This window comes from Mandrillus leucophaeus, unplaced genomic scaffold, assembly GCF_000951045.1.
Source record: "Mandrillus leucophaeus isolate KB7577 unplaced genomic scaffold, Mleu.le_1.0 Scaffold269, whole genome shotgun sequence".
Lineage (NCBI taxonomy): Eukaryota > Metazoa > Chordata > Mammalia > Primates > Cercopithecidae > Mandrillus > Mandrillus leucophaeus.
In genome coordinates, this window is record NW_012102798.1 from 1,844,397 (window position 1) to 1,864,259 (window position 19,863).

The following is a 19,863-nucleotide window of genomic DNA, read 5'->3' on the forward strand; positions in this document are numbered from 1 at the left end:
TCTGCATGAGAATGGGGTGCTCACCACTGGAGTAGTTGGTGACTAAGGTGACTTCCAGCTGGATGACTCCAGAGGAAAACAAGGCTGTTACAATAGCCTGAAGGGCAGGTCTTCTGCTTCACTTGGCCTTATTTTCATATTGCCTTGCAGAGGGCCTAGTAGGCTCAACGACTGGAAAAATGAATGCAGAATTGTGAGCCAGTTGTCTATGCATCAGATGACCACACGATGGCAGTAAAGTCAGGCGAATTCATTCTCTGCAGCTTTCTCAGTCCTGCCTCTGATCCTTAGCTCAGAGAATGTGAATCACACTTTATCCTTGCTTCTGTTTCTTCCGGTTAATGTCTGGGCAACATGGTGAAGCCCCGTCTCAACAAAAAAATATGTTTTTAAAAAAATATTTTTCACCATGTTGCCCAGGCTGGTCTCGAATTCCTGGACTCATGTAAGCTGCCCACTTCGGCCTCCTAAAGTGCTGGGATTACAGGCTTAAGCCACTTGGCTTGACATTAACTAATAGTATTACTATTGTTATTAGTATAGGTTGGACAATATAGAAGGTTTTTTAATAAAGTGAAATGGGTTTCAAAGGCAAGAACCAGGAGGAAAACTAGGGACAACTGTAATCCTAGGAGCAATTCCCTGGCGAGGCTAGAGTTACAGGGGTGAAAATATATGTTATATCTGGGTTCTATGTCATATGACTTTTTCAGATCTTTGTCACCAAGCCACACCCTGGTGAACTGTGAGAAATTATGAGGAGACAAATGTATCTTTCAAGTGAAAGCCGCTAGCACTGCATCAAGCACAAGTATAGGTTTCCAATAAATGTTGATTCCTCTTGTTTTAGACTGATGTGGACTAATGATATGGTCATATCCAGTGGTTCCCCATGTTGCTGTGTATCAGAATCATCTGGGCTTTCTCCCCAGACATACTAATTTTGTAGAGCTGGAGTGAGGCCTAGGAATCTGTAGTTTACTACTCTCTCAGATGCTTTTGGGAACTTGTTGGACCAGTTGGGAGCATGTTTAGCTGAGATGAAAAGGATCTAGAAGTATTAATTATTCTAGGCCTGGTGCTAAGTGTTTTGCATGTGTCATCTTTTTGACCTTCGTAGCTGCTCTGTGAGATAGGTGGTATCACTTCCATTTTACTCTTGGAGAAGCTGAAACACAGAAAGGATAAGTGGCTTGCCTCAGAGGTTCATTTTGTGCAAGGACATGATTTCCAGCCCAGTTCCCTGTAACTCTCATCCCAGACTCTTCTCCCTGTATCACACTGACTTCCTGAGCACACACAGACCTGGGCTCAGTCTCTATATTCTCTAAGTGGGGACCTTGGTCAGACACTTTATCTGACTGTTCGATTCTTTCCTCTATAATAATTCCTGCCTCTGGCTGGGACTTGAAGAATGAATAAAACAAATGAAAAATAAATAAATGAGATAATGGATTACAAAATACCTTAAAAATGATACAGGGCTAAACTCATATTGGGTAGTATTTGTGGCATTTGTCATTACCCATGAACCTTGGACCTGGAAAAGTCTCTATGGTGTTTATCCTTTGGCTGATAAAGCATGGATGGAAATAGCTAATGTTCAAAGCTGACATTGCTGGTATGGGGCTAATTTGATGGCTAGAATGAGGGAACATGCACTTCTGAGTCCTGAGGTAAGTCAGCTCACTGCGTCTGGCTTTCTAGCATTCTTGAATATTTGAGGATTAGGTCAAAACTTAGTAACAGTCACTCAGTAAGCATATTCTGGACATTCACTGTATTCAAGATGCTGAATAAGGCATTGTAAAAACTACAAAGAATTTAAGGATCTAGTCTTCAACAAGCCTGTAGTTTATTTGAGGAGACATGATCCATACACACACACACACAGATGGAATCTAACAAAAGCAGCCATAATGATGTCAATCACAAATGTGTAGTGTCGTCAGGAGTAAATTACTGTTGTTATGCTAAGGCACACAATAAGAACTCTAGAATCTATCTTCCTTCTCTTTATGTAAGTTCTCATCTAGATTACTGAAAATAGCCCCTGACTCTCTCTCTCTCCCTGTTCCACAAAGGTACTGCACATTAACCCCTTTATCTATCTCCCATTTGGTGGATAAACTGACATTTCTAAAATGCAAATCTGATGTCATTGTCCTTCTTTAGTAATGGCTCCCCATTGCTTTCAGGATGAAGTCCGGATTCTTTAGCAAGGCCTACAGGGACTCTGACTATCACTTTCATTACGACCCTATCTTCTTCTCTTGCCCAGCCACCTCGAAAATACCATGTTCCTCCACCCCTTTGCAACTTTGCATGTGCTACTCCGTTTGCTAGGAATGCCCTTCTTTTCTTCCTTACCTAGCTAACTTCTTATTTTTCCCTGAAAACTCTCCAGCTCCTTTCAATTGGATTTGATATCTCTCACCTATATCCTTGTAGCAGTCCATATCGGAGCACTTGTCACACTAATAGTCTATTTTCTTGTCCCATTTCTGCTTCTGACTCCCTTTCACTCATCTAGTTTGTTGAGCTTACCTATGAGAAAACAATACGTTTACAGAGCTTACTATAGTGACTGGCATATAGAAGCATTTAACCAATATTAGCTATTACTATTCCAATAACTGCCTTATTTAGCTGAGAAAGTTTAAGTGGAAGCAAGCAGAGGGCTACTGAGCAGATGTTAGGGGAGAGGAACCAATTTCCTAGAGGCTAAGTGTCCTCAAGAGCTAGCGCTGAATCAAATGCATCCAATATTTGGTCAGATGGGTTTTAACCCGTCTCCTTGAGGAGAGTGCCCAAAGCTCTTCTGAGAAGCTGCTCCAGGTGTAGCTGACAGGCTATATAAAACGCAACACAGGGTGACACAGAAGTGATTTTCAGAGGCAGCTAAAGGTAAATCTGGAGAGAAACCTAGAAGCACAATTTAACTTGGCCTGAGACATGGTAGATGAGCAGAGTAGCTAAAACTCAGGACAGCTATATGAAAAGTGATATAAATAAGCAATACAGGTTGGCAAAACATGAGGAAAGGTCGGAAGCTAATGCTCAATAGTTGTGAGGAAGATTTTAATCGAAGGACTCAATTTGTTTGGCAGAAGTGTGTGAGAGAGAAAAGAAAAATCAGCCAAATCAGGGCATTTCTGTCATCATGAGGGCTTGGCTCTTCTTTGAGTACTCACATGGACTTTCTAGCAAGTGCTCTGGTCTTCCCTTACCCTTTGGAACATTGGGTTGAACCGCAATGAAGTTGAAAACCCAGAATGTCCTACCCCTCCAGCAGACCTGACTGGACCAAAAAGTCAGTGGCTACTCACAATAGCATATTTACCTGAACAACTGAAGTTTTCAGTGGGTTTTTTTTTTTTTTTTTTTATTCTTCTTCTCTGGCAAAGGAGCCTGGCAGGCTTCTGGAATCTTCAGTAGGTTCTGGGCCTCCAATCTGGGCTGCTGTTGACACTCACGCCCAGCTTGGAGAGTGAGAAGAGAGATGTTCTCATAGCTTTGGCTGTCTTTTTGCTGGGGGCCGTGGTGGGGGTGGTAGGATGTTTGGCAATTGCTCTTGAATTCGTTGGCTTTGCTTTATCTTTGTGGATTATTCATCTGTGTTTGCTGAACCTAGCAGAGAAAGTTCTCTGCTCATTTAGCTTGGCTGCATTAAAAATGTTTTTATGTTGCTACCTATAAAGACCCTAAAGTCAACAGTATGTTTCTGAACAGATGCGACCACCAGCTCTTGCTAACATGAAATTCAAGTCCTCATGGCAAAAATATGTTGAGTCAGTGAATAGCAACCACCACTTCCTCCCTTACCCTACCATGTGTACCAAACGGTAGTTTGGGAGACGGATTGTTACATGGTTTCATGACTTTAGATGGTGCCACAGTGTTGAGAAGAACAGCTGGCTTTCCTGAACTGAGTTTGCTTTGGAAAAAATAATACCCTCAATAGGAAGAGGTCTGTAAAAGCTTAACCTTCCCCAGCCATCAGTCTCCATGTGCCATGATCCCTATCTCTAGTGTTCTAATCTTCCACCCGCCCCATTGATTCTCCTGTAGTCTCTTTCTCTTCTTTGATTTCTCTCTATTCCTTCGCCTCACTCCCTACTCTATCAAATTCCAAAGGATTCCTAGGCGTTTCTCTGTAGCTGAGGGTTTTGTCCTCAGGGCCAGTATAGGCTACCTGGCTTGATATGTGGAAGCCTATGAAGGCCATCGAGAGCCCCGGGTCACTCCCAGGCAGACTTCTCTGCATATCTATCCTGTCCCTCTACACTGGGTGGTGAAGTTGAGGATGATATATGCAGGTTCCCATTTTAGGTTCTTCTCTATCCGTGGTGTCATTCCTTCCCTTCTTTTGCCTATCTAAGGCCAGGGCAGTGTCTCTTAAACTTCCTGATTATAGGAGTATATTAGATGAAAAAACAAATGCTAATATTGTTCTCTTTGCCCCTTACCTGAAACACTCTCCAGTCTTCTGATTGCAATAATTCCTAGAAATTGGATCTCATCTTTCTAGTGGAATACAACCCTCTATCTACACCTTTGAAATATTCACGTTGTCCAAATGGATTTTTCCCTTCTTGCTTGACCCTGAAACTCCAAACTGCTTCACCATTCTTACCCCATCTTCATGAGCCTCTCCCCTGCCACACCAATATAGAACACTTCTTACCATAATCCGGGGTCCTAGCATGCTTGTTTTTTTCCTTCTACAGTAGCAGCTCTCAGAACTTGACTGTTGGCAACACTTGTGTGAAATTAAATTGTCATAGATCTGAAGGTGCCATTACATTTCATGCAGCCCTATTCAGTTTTGGAGGTGTTAGTTGTCATTATGGGTTTGCTATATCCCTGCTTCCCTGACTCTTCCTCCAACCTTTCAGGAGCCTGGAATTTCATCAGATGATTCTCTGAAAGAGAAGACTCAACTCACTCAAAAGACAGACTTACCTCACTCTTTTTATGCCCTTTCTTTTCGACATTGTTTCCTTCTTCCTCCAAACAGAACTCCTTTTTTTGATTCACTCTCGAGCATTCTTGGTTTCTAAGCTGGCATTCTGCACATGCCCCCTGAATGAGGGAGCCACTTTATCAGATTCTGACTCACTCTGGTCCATAATTTTGATGCTCACACCAATGCTAGGTTCCACCACAAGCACTGGTTTAGGGCTAACTCCCCATAGCTCATCATGACCCATTGACAACTAGCCAGACACCACAACCCTGAAGGGCATATGACTGCGGCTCTAGGGAGGGTGGTCAGTTTAAGTGGCTGCCAGTGACAATTTATCTCTAAACAGTGAGCTGTAAAACATAACATAGTGCTGCATCAAAGGAAACAGAGTCAAATTCCAAACCAATTTGATTTGCAACTTGGAATAAAAGCAACGTGTCTTGATTTAAATGTCAGGCCCACTGCTGAGTGATGATTTAATAACTCATATGAGGGATTCTGTCACAGCAAATTCAACACTGGAGTTGAGTGACTCACAGATAGAGTGTTAGAAATGATACAGAAGAGCACAAAAAGGAATAGGCTTTTCTCAGGGCTCATCCAGAATCTTTGCATAAAGCTAATTTGCAGTTAGAACCTCTTTTCTCCCCCTATCCTGCCACCGATCTTCCTCTTCACAGACACCCATGCATGGATATGGAGAAAATTTCTAGGTGTGATGTCATCTCCCTGCAGTATCTTCTAAGGACACAGACTTTTAACAATTCTAGAATGGAAGTAGAGTCAGTGCATTTAATCTGATAGCAAGGAAGCAGTTAGTCTGGTGTTTCTCAAGGGACTTTAAGAACGCATCTGATCCTAATGTGATGTCTTTAGGCAGGTACTTAATTATTTTTCCCCATTTTAAGGGTTAAAGAGCTGAGACCTGGTGGAGTCAAAACATTTATTCATATGTTTATCCTGTCTCCTTACTCCCAGGGAATCAGTGCTTCCTCCTCAATACCTTGTGAGATCTCTCCCCTTGAGTTTCCCTTGCCTTCCAGGGGGTAACATACCAGAATGCTCAAGACTGACCATGCCTCGGTCCCAGTCTGCTTCCCAGGTCAAGAAGGAACCATGCATGGCCGTTCTTAAGGGAGGAAATTCCATTCTGTTGGGCTAATCTTTTAGTCATCGAGACTTATTTTGAATATAATTTAAAGTATAAATATCTGGTGTTTGTCTACATGAGGATTGCTCAACCTAGACAATGTCGATACTTTTTGGCCAGATCACTTTCTGTTGAGGAGAACTTTTTTATATATTGTTGGATGTGTAGAAGTGTCCCTGGCCTCTGGTTAACTCTCTCTGCCTATGTCCTCCATGTACCTCCAATCTATTTGACATAGACCTTTCAGGTTAATATTTCCAAACAATACCTCTAACTTAGTGGTTCTCAATAGAAAGCAACCTCCCCTCACACCAGGGGACATTTGGCAATGTCTGGTGACATTTTTGGTTTTCACAACTTGATGGGGAGGAAGAATAAGCTGCTATAGATATATAGTGGGTAGAAGCCAGGGTGTTACAGTGTACAGGAAAACCGCCCCCTGCCCCCGTCCTCACACCAAATAAATGTCCAACCCCAAATGTCAATAGCGCCAAGGTTGAGAAACCTTGCTCTAGCATATCGTTCCCTGCTCAGAAACTTTCCATTGTTTCACACTGCTTGTCAGAAAGATGACAGATTTCATGACCTCTCCTGATGTAGATTCAGTTTATTATTTTGTCAACTATAGCTCCTTTTTGGAAACAACTCTGAATGTTATGCTTTTTCTGAAACATGTCATGTGCTTTCTCACTCACATAACTTGGCTCACGCCAACCACTCCCTCTGCCTAGAATGCCCACTTCCCACTACTAAAGCCAAGTTGAAATGTAGCATCTACAAAGGCTTACCTGAGCTCAAATTTTCCCAGCTGCAAATAATTCCTCCTTCCCTGGATATTCCTATAGTATTTTACACATATATCTCTTAAAGCACTTATCATAGTCATACTACAATAGAAAATATGAACTGGAAGGGGCTTTTAGAATTCTCTTCAGTAAATCCTTCCACTAAAAACAAAGGAAACGGAGGTCCAGAAAGGTGAAGTAATTGGCTGAAGACATTGTATATTCTCGTAAGACTTGGACTGTAGTAATTTGTGTTCTTGGTTTCATTCTCCTAGCATGGTTGAAATGGATGATCATGAACTTTGAGTTAGGTCTGGCAGTCAAATTGCAATTCTGACACTTATAAGTGGGCCAAGTCATCTACCTTTCTGAAACTCAGTTCCCTGAGCAGTAAATGGAAATAATCATGGCTATTATGAGAATTAAATGAGATTGTGTATTAAAAATGCCTAGCATATAGTTGGTACTCAATACATGTTTGTCAGATGAAAATAAGGATCAATAGTACTTTAAATAATGGGATTTAGGAATGGATGATGGTCCACAGGACTTCACTAAAAGGCGACAAGAAGTAAAATATGGCAACTCATTGCCTCCTGCTCCCTACTTTCACACCCTTCCATAGAAGGTTTCCTCAGTGAGCCATCAGACCAGCATGCAAGTTTTCTGTGGAGTAACTGAGTGCTTACAGTGGCTCTCCAAATGGTAAGGTAGTTCTTAAAAGGTCTGCTTTTTCTTTTTCTTTCACAATGCCGATGATATAATCTCTTCCTTTCCTCCGGTAGATAACAGGTAGAGTTGTGGGGAGGGATGTGGATGTAAGAGATATTTTCCCCTCTTTCTCCTTAGTTTCCTTTATGACAGCAGCCTGGGGCTTAGATGCCTTCAGAGGTCTAACAGGAATCTCTGTGAGAGGGAATTCACAAGGCACTTGGGATGGCAATAGGAGCACTTTAGTGTTGGCTCCTAGCCCAGTGATACCTGGTTCTGGCTTCAGTGAGGTTTATTGGGGCCTTTCTAGCCAGTTCTTCACTCTGGAGCTGACCACTCTGTCAGCTTTCTTCCTGCCTAGGGCTTTGGGGTAATGGCATGCTATGCATTTATTCTCTTCATTCAGAGAAATGAGTCTTTCCCTGATCCCAGGGTGCATGTACCTAATAGAAATATCCTTGCTCCTCGAATGAGGGGATGACCTGACAGGCAGCTGAAGAAACAAAATGAGACTTTTGATGTCTTACCTAGACTAGATTTGGAATAAGCTGGGGAGGATGAAGTTGCTTGACAATGGGCCCACCTCAGAGCTGGCTCCTGTCTGCTCTGCCAGGTGAGTACAGGAGATTTTTGTTGGAGGGGGTTAGAAGAGAAGCTCAGGTGAGTCTATTACAACTTGACTTAGGAACCCCCCTCCTTAGGGCTTACAGGTCAAGGGTCCCGTAAGAGGAAAATGCTTTTGGGTATGATGAAAAAACCTGCAGAGGGCAGAGCACTGAACTGGGAGTAAAGAGACTTGGTCTGGATTTCTGCTTCTACCTCTCTGTTTCTGAGAGAGTTCCCAGGGCTATCACCAGAGCCTCATATTATGGGTTGTGAAGTAGATGCAATAAAGTCTGCAGTCTTCCTCCCAGTGATGGCAGAAGTTGAAGGTTTTCCAGTCTCTGGAGTTTTCACTATGTGAATTCCAAAACATTGTTCAAACCTTCCTACTTTGTGTATGTGAACCAGGGAGTCTGTGTGTGCATGTGTGTGTGTGTGTGTGTGTGTGTCTAGGGGGAGGAACAACAAGGCGGGGATACAGCTCTATAGGCTGCTTGTCTCTATACGTTATTCTTCAGTTTACTGTCTTCAGAGTCCACCATTGTTGTTCTTGTTTAAACTACTTTGGAGATAGTTGAGCTCCTTTCTCAAAGGAGGCTTCTCTTTCAAATTTGCTCTTTCTGAGGTTTGCACTATTTTCATAGCTGCTGTAATTGGGCTTTCACCATGATTTTGGGTGGGCCCACAGGAGTTCAGGAACTAATATGACTGCCCAGGTCTATTGGTAAAGTACTATTTCCTCTGAAGGACTGTAACACTTGACACTGGTCATAAGAGGGGATAAGGGATCCATTCACCCATTCAAGTAGAGAGGAAGGATACATGGTATTGTGAGAGCCTCTGATGAGGGAAGTTGACTTAGGAAGGTCAGAGAAAACTTCACTGAAGAATTAATGATTATGTTTAGTTCTGAGGAATTATTAAACATTGACTAAGTAAAGAAAGTAGTGGAAAGTATATGCATACACGTGCACATGCAGTAAATATTTTAGGCAAAGGAAACAGAATGTGCATAAGCCTTAAGGTACAAGGGATCAGGGCACATTCCAGAAAGAAATAAAATACTATATTCACTGGTTTTTCAACTTTAATTCAAAATTTAAGCCGTAGTTTTAGGTGTTAAGGGTTGAAAATGCCAATGTACTCAGCTTTGAAGTACTGTTAGGCTAAATCACACATACTGAAATGGTACCCACTGTGGTTAGAGCACATGAAAGTATAATCACAAAAAGAAACAAATGCATCTGTACTATTGAGCCAACAATCTGGAAGAGAGGAAAGGACAGATAAAACTGTGAAATGTAAATCTTTCTCCCAATATTTTGTCCAGCAGGTACATCTGTCTATGGAGTATACAGATACATTCCTGGAGGGCTACTTGGTTGAGGTGATATGAGCCCAATGGAGTGAATCAAGGGAGGGCTTCAAGCAGGTGCCAAGTTCTGGATTGTGCTCTGAGGAAGCTATAGATTGGTGAATAAGAGGAGAGAAGATGTTTCTGGCAGGATAAACAGCATGAGACATGACTTGGTGGTAGACTATTTTATTTCTGAGATGGGAAATGTGGGGATAAATTAGGCTGGCCTGAATGGGAAAGGAAAGCAGCCAAGCTTGGGGCCATCTTAGACTCTTTCTAGGACACACCAACTAATCAATTAAAAGCAGTAAAATTAAGGTTCACCAGGTACTATATGAAAATAAATAGTTGGTTATTTGAATTTAGCCTTTTAAAAAATAAATTGTCATACAGATCAATCTTGACATCTTCCACTGACTGTAGTCAGGATTAACTAACTTTCTTCAAGATTTAGAGGTCAGTGAAAGTTGCTGCCTATCTTTCTTTTCAGGGCCTTTCTGCAATTTTGTATCACTGGGACCCTACCATAATTTATGGAGTCCTGTTTGCTTAACTTTATTTTAGCAGTTAGTTACTTTGATACCTTGTAAAGTAATAGCTCTTATTTCTCTAGGCATTGACATTTTCTGAAGGATGGCTGAAAAGTCACAAATCTTTCAGACAAAGGAACCTGTCTCTGATGGAATAGCAGGTGGTGGGGTGGATGTCTTTGAGCAGGTGACCTTTCCCGTTACCTTATAAAGAGAAAACTACCTACTTCAAAGCTTGGCTTTGATTCCAATGCATATTTCTTTCCTGGGTGTTGAAAGGCTAGGTTAGGATAGAGACATGATGTAAGAGGGAGTGGATTTTATTTTACCTGTCTAATCCCCTGATGATGCAGGCAGCCCATGTACAGTATTCTATCACTGTGGTTAAAAGTGTGGAGTTTTGAAGTCATGATGAGTCAGCATTTATATCTTTAGCACTTGCCAGCTGTGTGGTTTTCAGTTGCCTCATCTTCTGTAGCTGTGTGTGCCTCAGTTGCTTTGTCCTTTGTAAAACAGGGATAATAAGAGTACCTATCTCATATAATTACTGTAATGATCAGTGAGGTATATGTTTAAAGAGCTTAGCATAATGCTTGACATCTTATCAAGTTGTTCTTGTCATCATTGTCATTAGCATTGCCACCCATACCACCCCCAGGCTCCTACTCTAACAAAAAAATAAAATCTTACAACCTCTTGCTAAAAAGCAAAGATCAGCAGTCAGCACAGAAGGAAAGAAGAAAATAGGAAGCCCAGGGGCATTCACTGTTTCCTATTCTCACCCTAACCATAGCATCTCAAAGAGAATGTATAAAAACTATACTTTCTGGAATCATTTCTATAGTTCATTACCGAAGAGAAAATATGAAAAGACAACCCAATCCTCATTCTCTGTCCCTGTTCTCACAGGTACGTGTCGGCTTGGCTGGGCCTATTACTGTGCTGGAGGTGGAGCAGCTGCCGCCATGTTGATCTGCACCTGGCTCTCTTGCTTTGCTGGAAGAAACCCCAAGCCTGTCATATTGGTGGAGAGCATCATGAGGAATACCAATTCTTATGCTATGGAGCTTGACCATTGCCTCAAACCTTGAGCTTTGAAAGAAGATTGGAGAGGGTGGGAAATGGGAGGAGAGAGCCCTGAAAAGAGGTACTAAGGATTAGGCCATTTGTCATCTAACTGTCATTAGTGTAGCCTAGTGTTTGCATGTTTTTTAAACTAACTGTCATTCATTTTCACTTATCTTTTAGCCAGTAGGTCACTGGCTGTTTATAAAATTCATCTAGAGGAAACATTCTCAGACATTTACCCAACTGGCAAGTACCTGCTAACCCGAAGACCCAAAGTACTCCTTTATGCAAAATAGGATCCAAAGCTAAGGCTGGGTAAGAATAGCTGTGCAGGGAGGGAGCATGAGATGGGCAGGGCTGGTTCCTACCACTCCATACACACAGTTCATTCCCAAGTATTTATTGCTACCCCCAAACATCTCTGGAGTACTACTGCTCAATTTTTGTGTCATTATCAGGAGTATACCTTGACTCTTCCTTTTTTTTCCCTGCTTTTCTTTTTCCCCGCTTTTCTTTCTCCCCCTGGTTGTGGGGAAGCTTCGGGAGAGGGGGGAGGGTGACTCACAGTGGGGAAAACGTTAGTCAAGGATACTTGCATTTAGCCTGGAGCCCCTTCCTCATTATGCTTTAGAATATTCATAGGCATTCATTTTGTGTTCTGACTGGGTGATGAGCAAAAAAATATATAGTAGCAAATATTCCCTAATCCTTTAGAGATACAGAAATGGTGTTCATCAAATGTACTGAGAATAGACTAGCATTTGTGGGGCACTCAATCAATTTAAATTCATGGTGACAGTGACAAGGATGTTTCTGTTAGATACTTATTGAAATTTCTATCAGAGATCATTTTTATTGACTAGGAAATCCACGGTGGCCTTTTACCCCCTATAGTCACTCCTAATGTGACATAAGTTCATCTGCCTGTTTCAAAGACTGTTCGTCAAATGATCTCTCCTCCATCTGGGGCGAGTTAGCCACAAAAGAACACAGCACTGATGTCACCTAGGGCTGATGTATTTTTAGGCCTGGACTCCATCCCATCTGTGCTCAAGGTTGATGGATGGTGTAGAAGAACTTGGTGTCTCCTGGGGGCAGAGTTTGTCTCACTCCTCCCCCCTCCGACCCCAGTTAATTCAGGCCAGCTCTATTGTTCCATAACTACAGCTTTAGGGAATGGGGAGGCCCCGTGATTCAAAAGGCCAGCTCATCTGTTTCTATTCTTAATAATTCCAGCATGTTTTTGGTACAGCCCTACCTAGAGGGATAGAAATAGAAAAAAACTGGCTTCATAAGTTACATTCCATCTCATGAGAGGTCAGAATTCTTCCATTGGCTTTACATAGGTAAGTGAATTTAAATGCTTCCCCCATCTATAGTTGATTCATTACTGAGTCACTCATTCAGAAAACATTTCTTGAGTATCTTACTGTGTGACACATTCTGTGCTAAGTTCTGGGGATAAAAGGACAAAGACAGTTTCTCACCTTAAAAGGGATAGTGGTGAGGTATTGAGAGACATGTCGACAAGTACTTGTCAGTGTATTAAGTGCTAGAAAAGTGAAGAAGAACAGCTAAATGATCACAGAGAAGTCATTAAACCAACCTGGCATGAAGGGGTTCATGGGAAAGCACCCTAGCAAAGAAGATACCTAAGATGGGTCCGAAAGATGAATAGCAGGAGCTTTGTCAGCAAAGGCAAAGAGTGCACAAGACAAGCAATGATGGCAGCCAAGTCATGGAGACAGCATTAGAATGACAGATGGGTGTAAAAAGAGGTGGCAAAAGCTGAAGTTGAAAAGGGAAGCAGTAGCCAGATTCCGTGGGACCTTTTACTCCATAATCAGGCATTTGAATTTTATCCTGAAGAAGGGTCATTGAAAGGGAAGTGACATGAACAAACTTGTAGCTTTCAAAGATAAGTTTGGCTAAAGTGAGGAGAATGAAAGAAAAGAAGAGGAGAACTAGAGATATTTCAATAATCTAAGTATAAAACGATCAAGGCCTGGAGGAAGGTAGTGACTGTGAGGCCGGAGAAGACAGGTGAATTTGAAAGAAGATATTTAGGAAGTACATTGTCTAATGGATATGTGTAGGTATTGGCAAGTGAAAATTTTGGGATGACCACTCTGGTATGTGAGCGACTCCTATCATCAAGATGGCAAATGCAAGATGAATAACAGGTGGTAGGGAACCGGTGATTGAATTCATTTCACGTATTATCTCCCTCATGGAACTGCATTAAGTGTTTAAGGTAAGGCCAACTTGAACATACCTCACTGGGAAGGAAGCAATGTAATGTGTTTGCAGCACCTCCTTTCTTTAAGAAAGATGACTAAGAACAGCTAAAACAAAAATGCAACTAGCTTAAACCTCAATTTTATTGTGTCGACACAATAATGTAACTTTAATTTAGGAAGGCCCACGGTGTAGAGAATATGTCAAATATTTGAGAAAAGGCAGATAGCTCACTTCAGAAAACATAGTTGGATCAGGCGATCTCTCTTCTCGGGCTAGGCAACCTTCTGGATTTCTGTAGGATAGACTTTGTCAAAGTGACTGTATAAGTCAGAATCCTGCCAAGAAAAAGACGGTATACTCAAGGAGTTTAGCGGAGATGAGCTCAGTGAAAGGACAATTTATGATGGTGTGTGCAGGGTTAAGGGAACTTACCACTGATGGTGAGGCATAGAAAGAGTATGAACAGTGAGGGGCTATTATTATTACTACTCCTAACACTGAAAAGACAAAGGGGAAAAACAGTGTTATTGGCATCCAGTAAGTACTGCACATGTACAAGAGGGGCTGCCTCACAGGAGCTGTTGCTTCAGGTAGCACAATGTAGTCTCTGCCCAAATGCAGTAAGGAGGGAGAGAGGGGAATGAACACCCATATCTCACTCTCTTTCCACTCTTTGATCTCCTGCCAGTGCCCATCATTAGCCAGATCCAGCCATACAGCAGCTGGAAAAGAAGCCTGTTACTATAGTCAGTTGAGGTCAGACTCCTTTGGCACAGAGCATGGCAGGGAAGGGTGGAGAATGAAGCTTGGGGGTATGAGGGGCCAGTGGAAAATAACATTTCTGTGAGTGCTCTTAGCCACCAGGCAATGCCATTGCCTTATGCACTGCTTCCCAGGAAGTGTATGCTTTGCTTTCCTCCATGGCCCAGACACCTAAACACACTGTGAAGTAATTGGACCCTGGAAAGGAGACTGAAGAGGAAGGGGGTCATTTGAAATAACACTTTAAATAACTATCACCTTGCAGGAGTTAGTTGCAGGTTGAATTAAGTTGGACTGTTTTCTCCTGTTTTCCAATGAAAGGAAACTGGATTTAAAAGAGATTATTTTTTTTCTGTGAAGAAACCAGGCCTGCAGGGGCTTATATTCAAAGACGGATCTAGCCCCATGTTCAATTCAAATTTAAATTCCTCCTTGCCTATGTCTGGTTTCTTTCCTGCCAGGCCTTGTTTTTACATAGATGTCTGACAAGACTAGGTTCTTTTCCCCATGGCCTGGAGAAAACTTTTAGAAGCAAAATCTGTGTCTTGGGCTGCTATTGTACAGAAAGGAAGGAGAGCCCATGGGTCAGGTGGAGGCTGAATGAGTGAGGTAAGAACCTAAAAGACTCTGCGGTTTGTCCCATGCCTGGCTGGCTGTCATGTTCCTTGCCTAGGCATGCAGGCTGAGTGCCTAACTATGGGCCCATTCTGACCCTGGAACCACTTAGCTCTTGGGGAGGGGGAGAGAGGTGGGAAGTGATTCTTCTGGACTAACTCACAGTCCATTTAGTATTTCATAAGAGCCCATTTTGCAAGATACTCCTTTCAGAAAATAATGTCAGATGGGCAGCAACTACCTAGTTGGCATGCTTTTGTGTCTAGAGGATTGAAATTTCTACACCTGGGCTAGCAAGTGTTAAGTCACTGGGGTGTGTCTTCAGTGGTGCTGTCTCTCTAATGTCACACCTCATTACCTCTGCTCTCAGAGGAGAAGCTGCTTTCATTCACTTACAGCTGCTAGTGACTTCCAGGCAGTGGGTTCTGCCTTGCAGGAGCGTGTGACCTGAGCCAAGATGGAAATGTTCTAGTCTCTGGGAAAGGAGTTCTGGCTTATGTAAGAGTAGATGGCAATATGAAGTCCTGGCTGGATGAGAGACAACCCTGTGAGGATGAGGGAATGAGGAAGCTTCTGGGAAGCAGAGGCTTTATACATTTGTCACATAAATTGTGCCAAGGAAAGGTCTAGCTCCTTCAATATGTGATGGGGACACTTTCTTCAGAGTCTGGCATTCGCTTTCTGTAGAAATATTCATATTAATTTAAAGTAGTTTCAAGATTGTATTTGGTCCCAAGGAAGCCTGGTGATGGGAAAAATGGAACTTTCAAGAAAACTAATACTCAATATATTTTGTAAAGGATGGAAGGCATCCTACTTGGTGGCTTGAGGGGAAAGGTGTGCTATTTCTAGAACTCACAATCAATCTCTGGCCATACCCAGTAAAGCTTTCTTAGTAGACAGCAGGCAGGGCCCCTCCAAAGAGTCATAGCCACCTTCTGTTCTTGGTTAAAGAGCATTTTCTGAGCTGGAGTGGGGCTGGAGTTGAAAGATATTTATTACTGGCCTCTCTCTCAGATGTAGAGAAATGCATTTTAAGCTTCATGTTTTTCATCTGCTTCTGAGATTTGGCTCTCCCAGGGTTGATCTCTTCTCTAAACTCGTCAAACCCCCACTGAGTCCTCAAAGCTAACAGCAAATAAACAGTTGCTATGTGTGCACACAAATAATTTAGATTTTCATTATACAGAGCTGCTGATACATTAGGAGGCAGAAGTAGGGGGAGACAAAATGCTAGGTTTTGAATATGGCAACGCCGTATTCTCCTTCCTTCCCCTTCAGAAATGAGGCCCAGAAAATAGTACTTGGCAGTCAGGGGGTGGTGGGGTTGGGGGGCATCAGGGCCAGCCAGCATCCACATTGGGAAGACCCTGATGTTGGCTCCCTTTCATGTAGTATCTCTGCTACATGAACGAGACATTAGAAGAGGTAGTAGAAACTATAGATGAGAATCAAAGCTGGTAGAAAGTTCAAGAGAGAAAAAGGGTAAATAAAGCGGTAAATATCAGAACCATTCCAGAGAAAGTGTCTCCTCCCACTGTAGCTTACTAGAATTTCATTTGGGGCAATTTGACTTTCTTTCCAAGATATCTCAGTATCTTCTGCACTAAAACATTGTCCTCCTAGGCAACACGGTAAAGTGAAGTCGGTCCAGGCTTTGGAGTCAGACAAATCAAGGTTTGAATTGCAGCTCAAATGTTTATTAGCTGTGTGTCCTTGGGCAAGGCAGTTAACTGAGCTTACTAGCATTCTAAGATAACACTGGCTATTGGCTCCACAATTCTCAGCAACTATAGAAGGAGTTAATCATTCGGTGGCCCCATTCATTTTAATTTGCATTGATTATTCTAATGCAGTGATTTTTAATCCTGGTTGACATTAGAATCTGCTGGGAAGCTTTTACAAAATTTGATGCTTTTGTTCGTCCCAGTTCAACTGAGTCAGAATCTGTAGATGCCACTATACCATACCACCCTCTCTTTATTTTTGCTATCATCTACTGACCTCCTAGTCATCCCTCATTCATAAGGACTTTAGCACCTGGCTCAGTCTCTTCTCTATTTTTAATTCTTTCGTCCTTTTAGAAATTTCAACATCATGTGAACCAGTCTTCCAATTTACTGGCCTCTAAACACTTTGACTTCTTTACCTCCAATAATATATTTTTTCTGCCCAACCTTTTTAGCTCCCACTCTTGACATCAACAATAAACACACAATCACTAAAGTCCTGATGTCAAATCTCCCATTCCTGACCAACACTTCTTATTCTTTCATCTCATGTTTTTTAACATCCCCACTCTACCAACTATTTGACCCCATCCTAGTTACACAACTAGAGTCCCTAGTTTATCATTGTAATCACCCCTTGCATAAATGTTCCACTCTTTTCCCCTCTTTAATTCTGCCATATATTTATTTAAAAAAAAAACCCTAACCCTGGTTAAATGTAATAATTTCCCTGCTCAATGCTTACACCAAGTTCTCACCTATTTAGAGAGAAAAACTAGCTACCCTTGCACCTTTTCCTTGTCTATACTCACCCCCTTGGTGAATTCATTCAATCCCACGACTTTACATGTTATCTATACCCTTGCTACACAAAGGGTGGGCTATGGTCCAAAAGCATCAGTATCACATTGGGAATGTATTAGAAATTTAAAATCTTGGCTCCACTCCAGACCTACGGAATCAGAATCTGCATTTTTAACAAGATCCCTAAGTGATTCATTTGCATTAAAGTTTGAGAGGCACTGGTCTATACCAATGGTTATCATCTTTGATTGCAAACCAGAATCAGCTATGATTTGCTAGTGCCAATATCTACTTTCAGAAGCTCTAATTTAATTGGTCTAGGGTAGGGTTTGGATATATATAAATTTTGTAAGCCATCATGTGATTTCAATGTTCAGCCTAGATTGACAACCACTGACTTAAGTACTGATGACTCCCAAGTTAATATCTCTAGGCCAAACGTCTCTGAACTTCAGGCTCAAACGTTCAACTACTTATTCCATGTCTCTACTTGGATATCTAGTAGACTTGACAGAGTGTACATATCCATAACCAAGATCCAAATCTTCCAATCCTAAACCCATTCCTTGTAATCATCCCCATCTTACTAACTAAAGGGCACTATACTTACTGGGTTTTCCCTTCTACCTCCTTGGGTGGCCCTTCTCATCCTTTTTTTTTTGGATCATCTGCCTATGTTCAACCTCCCAGTGTTGAAATGATCCAGGGTACATAGCTCCTCTCGATATCTAGAATCTCCCCAGGTGATCTCATTTACATGCTGATGATGCTCTGATTTAAACATAGTCATGTTGCTCACATTTAACCTGTGCAACAGGAAATTATTAGTTTTCTCCTCCAACCCCACCAGCACTTCTGCCAAAACCTCGGAATAATCTCTGATGTTTTTCCTTCCCTGGGCTGCTACCTCCAATCCATGTGCAAATCTTAACAAGTCTACTTCCAAAATATATTTGTTATCTACACACTTCTCTTATCTCTACTATTACAACCCTAAGACATTAATGACAAAAAAGTTTCAGCAAACTGAGACTAAAAAGGAATATTCTACTATGGTAACAGGTATCTAATAAGCCTCTAGCAAACATTGTACTAAAAAAAAAAATTTAGGAGCATTCTAGTTTAAAACGGAAAAAAAGGACAAAGATATTTCAGCTCACAATTGCAACCAAAAATATAGGGTACCTAAGACTAAATCTTACAAAAGATGGAGAAAAATTATAAAGCAACATGGGAAAAGACAAAAAGGATTCATAAATAGGTTTCATGAATGGAAAGACTTGAGATGTTTTTTAAAGCATGTCAGGTTTTTTTCAAAATGAATCTATAAATTCAATGCCATTCCAATAAATATTCTGTCTTTTTTTAGTGTAAGTTTACATGCTCATCTTCACATTTGTGTTCAGATATAAAGACTTAAAGTTATAATCATTAACAAGTGTGGTAGTGACACAGAGATGAACAAATGGATAAATGGAACAGAATAGAGGATCAAGAAACAGACTCATGATTATAAGGAAACTAGATAGATATGATAGAAATAGCATTATTAACCAATGAGGGAAGGATAGACAAATCCAACAAACGATAACATTTGGGAAATGAAATTATATCCCTAAAACACTCCATTTATAAGAATCTTAATTCCAGATGGATTAATGACCTAAATGTGAAACAATTCAAACTTTGAAAAGATAACTTAGAAAAATATTGTTTTGACTTTAATATAGAAAGAAACTTCTAAAAAAGACACAAAAGGCACAGCCCATAAATCGAAAGAATAATGCACTTGACTACATTAAAATTTCAAAATGTCTGTTTAATGAAAAGGTCAGCTTGACTTTTCTGGTCCCCTTCTGTTGGGAGTGGGCCATGTGACTAGTTCTAGCTAGTGGGTTGTGAGCAGCAGTGATATGTGCCACTTCCAGGCTGAATTATTAGTATTTGCCAGTGTGAGCCCTTCCAGAGATCTCCTTTCCCTCTCCCATGGTGACACAAAATACTCTTGTTGAAAACAGCCTGGATCCTGGAGTGAGGAAACAGTCCCAGCCAACTAATAGTGCACCTGTGATCAAAAAAGATACATTTGCTACTTAAAAAAGCCTCATTAATGAACAGTATCATAAGCAAAATGAAAGGGTAAGCCTCAGACTGGGAGAAAAATATTTGTAAAGGTATAGCTAATGAAGGATTAATATGAAAACAATGTAAAGAGCCACAAATCAATAAGGAAAACCTAAATAACTCAATAAAAATAAAACACAGGCAGAGGGTATGATTGAGTAATGAACTTAGAAGGAAACTTGATAGGATGCTTAACTACCTAAACTCAGGGAAATACAAATTAAAGTAACAAGAAGATACAATTTGCATCTGTAAGTTTGGTAAAAATGTAAAAGTCCATTTATAGCAAGTGTTGGAAAGAAATAAGAACTGTCATCATTGCTGGCTCAAATATAAATTGGCATAGACACTTTGGAGAAGAATTTGTCAATATCTTGTAAAGATGAAGATGTAGGTGTAAATGTAGTTTCTCCT

The 19,863-nt window shown here is 41.2% G+C and overlaps 1 protein-coding gene across 3 annotated transcripts in view; it reads left to right on the plus strand.

Annotated features, from left to right (window-relative positions):
* The window catches only part of LHFPL1 (lipoma HMGIC fusion partner-like 1), a 46,977-nt gene extending 35,341 nt beyond the window's left edge, over nucleotides 1-11,636 (plus strand). For all 3 annotated transcript variants that reach the window (XM_011984475.1, XM_011984477.1, XM_011984476.1), the window contains one exon: nucleotides 11,015-11,636. In XM_011984475.1, the coding sequence (XP_011839865.1) occupies nucleotides 11,015-11,196 (182 nt within the window). In that variant the 3' untranslated portion in view covers nucleotides 11,197-11,636. The remainder of the gene's footprint in view (nucleotides 1-11,014) is intronic.
* The last annotated feature ends 8,227 nt before the right edge of the window (nucleotides 11,637-19,863 follow it).